Source organism: Phaethon lepturus, unplaced genomic scaffold (genome assembly GCF_000687285.1).
Source record: "Phaethon lepturus isolate BGI_N335 unplaced genomic scaffold, ASM68728v1 scaffold915, whole genome shotgun sequence".
Taxonomy (NCBI): domain Eukaryota; kingdom Metazoa; phylum Chordata; class Aves; order Phaethontiformes; family Phaethontidae; genus Phaethon; species Phaethon lepturus.
In genome coordinates, this window is record NW_010542422.1 from 40,665 (window position 1) to 49,697 (window position 9,033).

The window sequence follows — 9,033 nt, forward strand, 5'->3', positions numbered from 1 at the left end:
GGGTAAAGTTTTGTGCTGGGGTAAAAGAACCCAGGTTTCCTGTGTGAGTCACCACAATACTTTTTTATCATCTCTCAGTTGCCCTGTTTCAGCCTGATGGTAAGGGTCACTTTGTCATCCTGCAGAGTCACATGTGGAGACCAGGACAGATGGCACCACCTGTTCTGATATTACATTTCAGCTTCCTACTGTGGAATTAAGGTAAGCCCCCTCCCCATTTTCTTGTCCAAATGCTCAAAGGACTTTTCTTTTTAAATCAGTATGTCATTGATATAGATCAAATGCAATGCTTTTATTGACAGTGCTTGCAGTGAAAGAGTATTGCATTCTGCAAATTGTCCCACTAGAATTAACCATGTCTATCCATTTGCTACATGAGGAAATTTAATTCCTCACCTTTGTCATCTTGGTCAAGCCTAAATTGCTTACTTATATTAGTTGGTGTGGAGAATGCTAGATGTCTTCACTTCCTTGTGAAAGCAAGATCCTCTGTCTAACATTGACCTACTTAGCATCTGTCATAGTAGCAGTTTAATCACAAAAGATAGAGCTCTTCATGAGCTATTGTCATTGCCTAAATGATTTTGTATTCCAGAAAGCTTTATTTAGGACATCAGTCCTTCTATATATTACTCTTCTGCTAATAATACGTTCTGTTGTAGAAATGATTCCAAACTGCTGGGAGGAAAGCTCTATTGACCTTCAGGGAAATTCAGATCCAGACCTGGACTTTGTAGCTAATTGGACTTCTAAATTCCAAGTAAAGCAGAGTGAAAAAAAGCAACGCTTAAAAGCATGTGACGGGAATAGAAAGGAGCATGTCTATCTGAATATGAAACACAGCACTTCTTCCAAGAAACAGATGATGAAAAGACAAAGAACAGAGGAGAACAAGAATATCAAGAACAAAGGTAAAATCTGTTAATAATGGGAAAGATGTATGCATTACTGAATAAACAGTCTAACAGATTTAATGTCTGAATTAGAGATCTGCATTTGTGTGCTAAAATTTTTTCTTTTCTATCCTGCTGTTTGAAGTTGGGAAGGATGGGCAGTTCAAGGCAGGTTAAAATTGGAGACTTGCAGCTGCAACAAAGTAATGTGTGATCTAATAATTTCTGTTGATGCTGCATCAAAACAGTCATTGTATTTGGACTTCCAATGTAATGCCGAGTTGTGACTGATTAATAAGCCCTTACAATAGGAGAAATCTCAAAGGAGATGGGCAAGTGCAACGTGCTCATGAAGTATCCAGTGACTGAATATGGCTGTCAGAAAGAAAGTTGAACTTAACATTAAGGGGACCGGAGAGGTACATTTTTTGGCATTAACAGTTGTATCAGTTAGGTGGATCAACCGGCTGTACCAGTTGAGTGGATCAGCTGGTTGTGTAAATTTTCATCCATGAGTTAAACCAAAGAGTGCGAATGTCTTCCTGAGTCAGCCAGACCGGCATGGGGGAAGTGTGTATGATGTGGTTCAGCCTAACACAGAGTACAACCACTGAGCAACTGACAAAAACCTTTGAAGAGCGCAACAGGCTTGAGCTGCTTAAACCCACATATTCCTTCCTGGTGCCACCCAGCGTTGCGATGATAAGGATATCATAGAGCTTGGCAATGAGAATCACATGTGTATTGTGATTCAGATGTGTGTTGAAATTGCTTTATTCTGCTAAGTGTCATTTGCACTTGTGTTGTGCTTTCAACACATAGCTGTATCATTCTGCTAAATCAGAATCCTGTATAACATCACATGTCTTCAAATAAGTAAATTTGGTATTAAACATTAAATTGTGCATGTGTGGTATATAAAAAAAAAACCTGGTCAGACAGTACTGGACTCTGACATGAGTGCAGACTGAGGTAAACAAAAACTGGAGTTCAGTGTAAATTATGTTTTTAGAGCTGATCCCATTGAGAAAGCCTCACTTTTCACACATTTATGTTCTTTTTCTTCTTGTTAGATTCTCCTGTTTCAGATACTACCTGCTGGATTATAGCAGTGATTCTAGGGAGCCTCGCCTTGGCATTGCTGGGAACTACAGTGGGTTTTATTATCAAGGGTAAATAAACCTCCTCCATTGAAGATATTTGTTTTGAATTTAGAACTGTGGCAGGGAGCAAAACAGAGCTTTTGGGGTCCAAGAAGAGCATGGAAGTACCTTTTCCCTCTTAAAAAAGACTTGCTTCTTTTTTCTGAGATTTTTAAATGTTAAGCTCAGTCTAGTTAGACCTGTCCTCATCAGGAACAAGAGAGTAAGGCGTAGAGGGTGTCAAAGATGGGTTTGAAAGGGGCAGCTGGGTAAACTTCAGTGTAGAGCAAGCACACTATGTTGGGTGCTCAGCCATTCGAGAACATCCTGAAGAATACAACTCTAGGCTGGAGGACATAACCTGATGGCCCATTTATTTGCTGTGGATTTGGAGGTCAGTGCTGTACAGCAGAGAGAATGAACCCCGAGGTGTTCAGTGGCCATCCACAGGCTAGTAACACCAGCAGCTCTCCTGCTAGGAAGGAAAAGGAGAGTGCTTCAAACTGCAAGACCTCCATGACTAGCAGCTGTTAAGACTCCTGTCCCTAGGAAGTTTAAGCCTTTTGACCAGCTTGCCATGAAATGCTATCAAGCTAAGGTTCAGGCAACTATAGTAATTGGAAATGCTGCTCGTACAAAGCAGCAGTACTTCAGAAATGTGCTGGAGGATGTGCCCAAGGAGCAGCCAGCGCTAGTGGTGGAGGCTGTATAAAAATGGGTGACCTGCCACAAACCTGCCAGGTGCTTTGCCTTTGACAGAAGGAGATATGTGCCAAAGACAAAGTTTATATGGGGAAGACAGAACAAAAAGGGGATGGAAAAACAAAAAAAAGGCAAAAATATGGGGAAAGAAAAGGAAGGTCTGAAGGGTCCTCTACATGCTCTCCTACCAATTCCCAATCTGGAAAATGGATGCCCTTTACAGAGCCCTTCAGGGACGCTGATGTAGGTGATTACATTGTCTTTGCAAGTTCAGAAGAGCTCCAAGGATGGCATTACTGTAACTGTGGAGAATAATTTTCTGGAGAGAGACTGTATTTGTGAAATCGTTTTGTAATGAACTAGGCTATGACTATCAGTGGGAAGAGAGATGTATGACTGTTTTGCAGGCTGTCCGTGTCCACGCTGCCCTGAGCAGTGGGTGGGCTCCGGGGGGACCTGTTACTCCTTCTCCAAGGAGAAGAAGGACTGGCATTCCAGCCAGGAATCCTGCCGGGCACTGGGAGCTCATCTCCTGGTGATCAACGATACCAGTGAACTGGTGGGTGCCTTTGCAATGGCAAGGGCAGAGGGCCTTTGCCATGCAGGTTGGTAGGATTACGGGGGAAGGCGCTGCACTGCCCGACTCTTCCTCCTCTATGAGGAAGGGCAAGCGTAAAGGGCCTCTGCAATGCTCTGGGACTCACCCGCCACCTTCCTGCCTCTGGCAGAGGCAAGACTTTCCCTTGGCCCCTTGGCAAGAGGGACTTGCTTCTCTCTGCCTGCCTCTGCTGAGCTTGTCATGGGCTCAGCCCACAGACCCCACAGTCAGAGGGCTGCCTGGCACTCTGAGATGCTGTCTCACAGAGCAGGTCCCTGTAGGAAGGAAGGGCGTGGGTATTCAAAGGATGTTGGGAAATGGTCCCAAATTTCCCTCTCTCACAGAGTGCCCCTTTCTTTCTCCCTCAGAACTCAGGCCTTGACTGGGTTTCTCCAAGTCTACTGATCTCTCTCTGCCTCTGTCCCTCCTAGGACTTCTTCCAGATAATGCACACCAAATCCCACTGGATTGGTTTGCAGAATAGCACTGGTGGTGACTGGGCCTGGGAAGATGGTTCAAAACTGAGGGGCAAAAAGTGAGTATGGTGTTTCCTCTGTATTTTCAGATAAAGTAAAGGGCTTGAGATCTTTCCAATGCCCTTAATCCTTTTACATGAAATGTCCCATCTGTCAATGGAAGTCAATCAATGAACAGAGCTGCTAGGGGATGTTCAGAGTGGCTGCAGGCTCTAGCAGCTCCAGAACTAAGGAATTCCTCCTGCCCAGCTGCTGGAGCCCACGCTGATGCACACAGAGACCTGGGAGTCTCTATCCCAGGCTGATGGACACAGCGGCTACTTTCCCATTGGCAGGTTCAATCAGTAGAGAAGCTGAACATGTATCCCAGAGACACAAACATGGACACAGACACACATGCAGGCAAAGGACTCTGACACAGCTGGCTACACAGACTGCCACGGACAAGGCACTGCCTTCAGCAGCACCCACATGTAATGCTACCAGGGCTCACATAAAGAAGAACTATAGGCAGATAAATCCCCACCCTCCTCCCTGGCTGCTCAGGACTAAAGTTCACTGGTGAAGGCACACACAAAATGCTCTCTAGGTTCACAAGCACACACACATTCATGGATCCCCTGAGTACCAGCACGGCACCTCTCCGTTTGACACCTCTGCCCACATCCCAGCCCCTCTTACCTGACCCACACGTGCCCTACTCACCAGTTGCTCCAGCTCGGTTCTCGCTACCAAACAGTCCCATGCACTCACACACTTGCCTCACAGGCACCCCACACTCGCAGGAACCCTCAAATACCAGCATGGCCCCCCCTAATGCCTTAAGTGTAAGGTCTCCAACTGCCTTAAGTGTAACAGCAAAAAATCCTTTGTGGGACAGGACTTTTCTCTCTTGTGTGATTGGAAATGGAGAGCCCAGAATGAGACTGACTTACTGAAAAATCTCATGGTGGCTCGGGTCATAGCGAGCCCCACTGTCAGACCTCCTAATGTCCCAGGATGGGTCTTCCCTGACATGGGGTCATGAGGTCCAGCTGCATCGAGTCTCCTACCTTCAAAGTTGTGAAGCGTTCTTCCTCCTGCCAAAATGGGGATCCCACTCTAATGTCTCCCCTGCTTGCATGCTCTGCCTGTGTCTCCCACAGGGTCCTGTTCAACAGCCCTGTGCAGAACTGTGCCGTTCTGCTGGAAGGTGCCATCCGTGCTTCCAGCTGCGAAGTCCTTGCCCCATGGATCTGCGAGAAATCTCTTCAGTGAATTCCATGCACCTTGTGTAATGAAGTGTCCTTTGGAGAGCTCTGCTAAGGCTTGATCCCTGTGAAGGTGACTCAGGAAGCTTCTCTGGGAGTGCCTGGCTATGGTCCTTGCTGCTATGACACCTGCTGCAGTGCAAGGAGTGAATGCAGCTGCAGCCAAAGCCCTGGCATGAGCAGCTGCAAGATGAGGTCCGAGTGCTGCTCCTGTCTCCATTCAGGGTCACACTGGCGATGGTCATATTCATAGCCATTGGCTAGTCACAGGTGGTCTTCAAAGTGGTAGCGAAGGGGAAGCAGAGATTTCTCTAAGTCTCTCTCAGTCATTTTCAGAGATACTTGAGCCCTGTCACTGGAATGCTGTCCTGGCATTGGAAATCCTAGGGAGAGATGGGATTGTAATCTGTGAGCTCATGCAAGCTCTGGATTAATTTCTCTCTCTTGTGACACGCACCAAGGCAGAAAGCTAGCCTGAAGTTTAAGTTGTCCTGCTTTTGCAAGTGGATCAGATGATATCCAGAGGTTCCTTCTAACCTAAATTCTTCTGTGGTTTAAGTTTTTACCTGGACAAAACATGGCTCCCAGTGTTACACTGCTGTGTAACTAGCTGTGAAGGAGTAAACCTGTTACCCTGCTGAGATGAAAATAAACATGGGTCACTTCTAACAATTTCTTCAGTAATGACTTTTTCTGTTTTCCTTCCCAATATCATTGTTTAGTGCATTGGGTGATTGATAAATGGGCAGAAAGGAACCTGGTGCCAAGAACAGAGTCAAGAGGGCAGGAGATGAAACATTTTCTTTGCAGTAACACTGCAGAAGAGCATCTCCTCTTGCAGAGGACAGGATACAGCTATAGCTATTAAACAGGCTCCTACCCCAGCTCTGCTTGAAAGATTACAGACTGACAAATTTACAGTAGCCAAATAAGTGCAGCCCCTCATCTTCTAGCCCTTTTGCCGTAAGGCCCACCCGTGAAGGTGCCCTCAGTCATGGTTCAAATGCACCACACCACCCCCTTGACCGAGTGGTCTGTTTGCCCCATGCTCTGAGTTTCCTCCAGAGTACCTCTCCCCCTAAAGAAGTCCTGCCATACCCCACACAGAAGCACAAAATCACAGAATCATTGAGGTTGGAAAAGACCTTCAAGATCATCAAGTCCAACCACCAACCCAACACCCCCATGCCCACTGAACCATGTCTGGAAGTGCCACATCCACATGTTTTTTTGAATACTTCCAGTCATGGTGACTCCACCACCTCCCTGGGCAGCCTGTGTCAATGTTTGACCACTGTCACAGTAAAGACATTTTTCCTAATATCCAATCTAGACCTCCCCTGGCGCAACTTGAGACCATTTCCTCTTGTCCTATCACTAGTTACTTGGGAGAAGAGACCAACACCCTTGTCGCCACAACCCCCTTTCAGGTAGTTGTAGAGAGTGATAAGGTCTCCCCTCAGCCTCCTCTTCTCCAGACTGAACAACCACAGTTCCCTCAGCCACTGCCCATAAGACTTGTTCTCCAGACCCTTCACCAGCTTAGTTGCCCTTCTCTGGACACACTTTAGCACCTCAACATCCTTCTTGTAGTGAGGGGCCCAAAACTGAACACAGGATTCGAGGTGTGGCCTCACCAGTGCCGAGTACAGGGGTACAATTGGTTCCCTACTCCTGCTGGCCACACTATTTCTGATACAGGCCAGGACACAATTGGCCTTCTTGGCTACCTGGCACACTGCTGGCTCATGTTCAGTTGGCTGTCAGCCAGCACTTCATCCCATGGAATGCACTGGGCAGTTAGATACAACTCCCATTTTTGTGAGAATAAGGTTACAGTCACACAAAGTCCTACGCTGTACAACACCACCTTGCCTAACTGACAGGACGACTGTGATGACTTTCTAGTGACACTCTGGTGGTAGCTCATGATGGTATTTCTTAAAATACTGATGATTATGTTGTTAGGTTTGTGCCCCTAAGCAGTCAAAAAATAAGTTATTATAATTATCTGAGAGAAGTGTTTCTTACAGTCAGACAGCTGTTCTTTACTGACAAAATTGAAGTTCTAACATATCACCAGGGATGCTTAAGATGACAAAACAGTCTCTGTTGCCATGTTTATCTGAAGAACGTTTCAAAAAATCTCATCTTTAGCACCCCTTTGATGTTAAAAAAATTCTTTTCCTCTATTCTTCACAAGTATTTTAAAGAATGTTAAAATCTCATTGTACCTTAGCTTTTATAAATACTGATTTTCTCTCTTATTCCTATTTATGCAAAAAACACTCCATTCCTGATTTAGCTGGCTCACCATAGGCAATCCACTCCAAAGATCTCTATACCCCACATACCCTACTGCTTTTTTCCCAGGTGGCATGTCCAAATACTATCCATATCAAAGGCAATCCACTTTTCCATGCATCTTTACCATCATAGCTTTAATTTACTGCTCTCTGCCCTGCATGCTTTTCTTTCTCATTTTTGAATGACATGCTTGTACAGCAGCTTGCAAGGTTGTGGATTGTCAGTTGCCAATGCCAGTCTGCTGTTCTTGAAGTCTTCTGCTGATCTGCTCTTGAAACTCACTTGTTACTCTCCTTTACCTGACTATGGGATTGCACTGTGTTGGCAAACACAGAGGAAGATACTGATGGGTCCTATGGAGGATTAACTGCTGAAATTGGGGTTGTATTGATCCTGATGTTTTTGTTGTCCTGTTGAGACACAAGCTGTCAGTATTGCTAGTGGTAGTGGTGGAGCTTCTAGACTGGAATGTTGTTATATAAACACCAAAGACAGAAATTAAAACCAAAAGAATCCTCACGTAGAATCATAGAATAGTTTGGGTTGGAAGGGACCTTTAAGAGTCATTTATCCCACCCCACCCCCCTTGCAATAAGCAGGGACATCTTCAACTAGATCAGGTTGCTCAGAGCCCTGTCCAACCTGACCTTTAATGTTTCCAGGGATGGGGCATCTACCACCTCTCTGGGCAACCTGTGCCAGTGTTTCACCACCCTCATTTTGAAAAAGTTCTTCCTTAGATCTCGTCAAAACCGACCCTATTTTAGTTTGAAACCACTACCCCTTGTTCTATGTCAACAGGCCCTGCTAAAATCTGTCCCCATCTTTCTTATAAGCCCCTTTTAAGTACTGGAAGGCTGCAATAAGGTCTCCCCAGAGCCTTCTCTTCTCCAGGCTGAACAACTCTGACATCCTCAGCCTTTTTTCATAGGAGAGGGGTTCCATCCCTCTGATCATTTTTGTGACCCTCCTCTGGTTCTTCTCCAACAGTTCCATGTCTTTCCTGCGCTGAGGGCTCCAGAGCTGGACATAGTAGTAAAGGGGGTCTCACCAGAGTGGAGTAGAGGGACAGAATCACCTCCCTCGACCTGCTGGCCACGCTTCTTTTGATGCAGCCCAGGATATGATTGGTCTTCTGGGCTGTAAGCGCACATTGCCGGCTCATGTCCAGCTTTTCATCCACCAGTACCCCCAAGTCCTTCTCGGCAGGACTGTTCTCAATCCCTTCATCCCCCAGCCTGTACTGAGACTGGGAGTTGCCCAGACCCAGGTGCAGGGCCTTGCACTTGGCTTTGTTGAACCTCATGAGGTTCACACGGGCCCATTCCCTGAGCCTGTCCAGGTCCTTCTTGATGGCATCCCGTCCGTCAGGTGTGTCAACTGTACCACTCAGCTTGGTGTCATCTGCAAACTTGCTAAGGGTGCATTTGATCCCTCTATGTCACTGATGAAGATATTAAAGAGTATTGGTCCCAGTACGGACCCCTGAGGGACACCACTTGTCGCTGATCTCCATCTGGACATTGATCTGTTGACCACTACCCTCTGGATGCAACCATCCAACCAACAGTCCACCCATCAAATCCATCTCTTTCCAATTTAAAAAGGATGTTGTGGGGAACCATGTCAAAGGCCTTACAGAACTCCAGATATACGACATCGGTA

At 46.1% G+C, this 9,033-nt stretch overlaps 1 protein-coding gene across 1 annotated transcript; it reads left to right on the top strand.

Moving 5' to 3' along the window:
- The first annotated feature begins 664 nt into the window (after positions 1–664).
- KLRC1 (killer cell lectin-like receptor subfamily C, member 1) lies at positions 665–5,068 on the top strand. The gene is made up of 5 exons (XM_010287997.1): positions 665–911; positions 1,967–2,065; positions 3,145–3,296; positions 3,767–3,870; positions 4,957–5,068. Exons 1-5 carry the CDS (start codon positions 665–667, stop codon positions 5,066–5,068), a joined length of 714 nt encoding a protein of 237 aa, XP_010286299.1.
- Positions 5,069–9,033: the final 3,965 nt, after the last annotated feature.

What these genes read in the sequence shown, in the direction of transcription:
- KLRC1 (XM_010287997.1), top strand. Translation starts at nt 665, where the DNA reads ATGATTCCAAACTGCTGGGAGGAAAGCTCTATTGACCTTCAGGGAAAT. An exon ending in CAAGAATATCAAGAACAAAG is followed by an intron (nt 912 to 1,966) that starts GTAAAATCTGTT and finishes TCTTCTTGTTAG; the next exon opens with ATTCTCCTGTTTCAGATACT. An exon ending in TCAACGATACCAGTGAACTG is followed by an intron (nt 3,297 to 3,766) that starts GTGGGTGCCTTT and finishes TGTCCCTCCTAG; the next exon opens with GACTTCTTCCAGATAATGCA.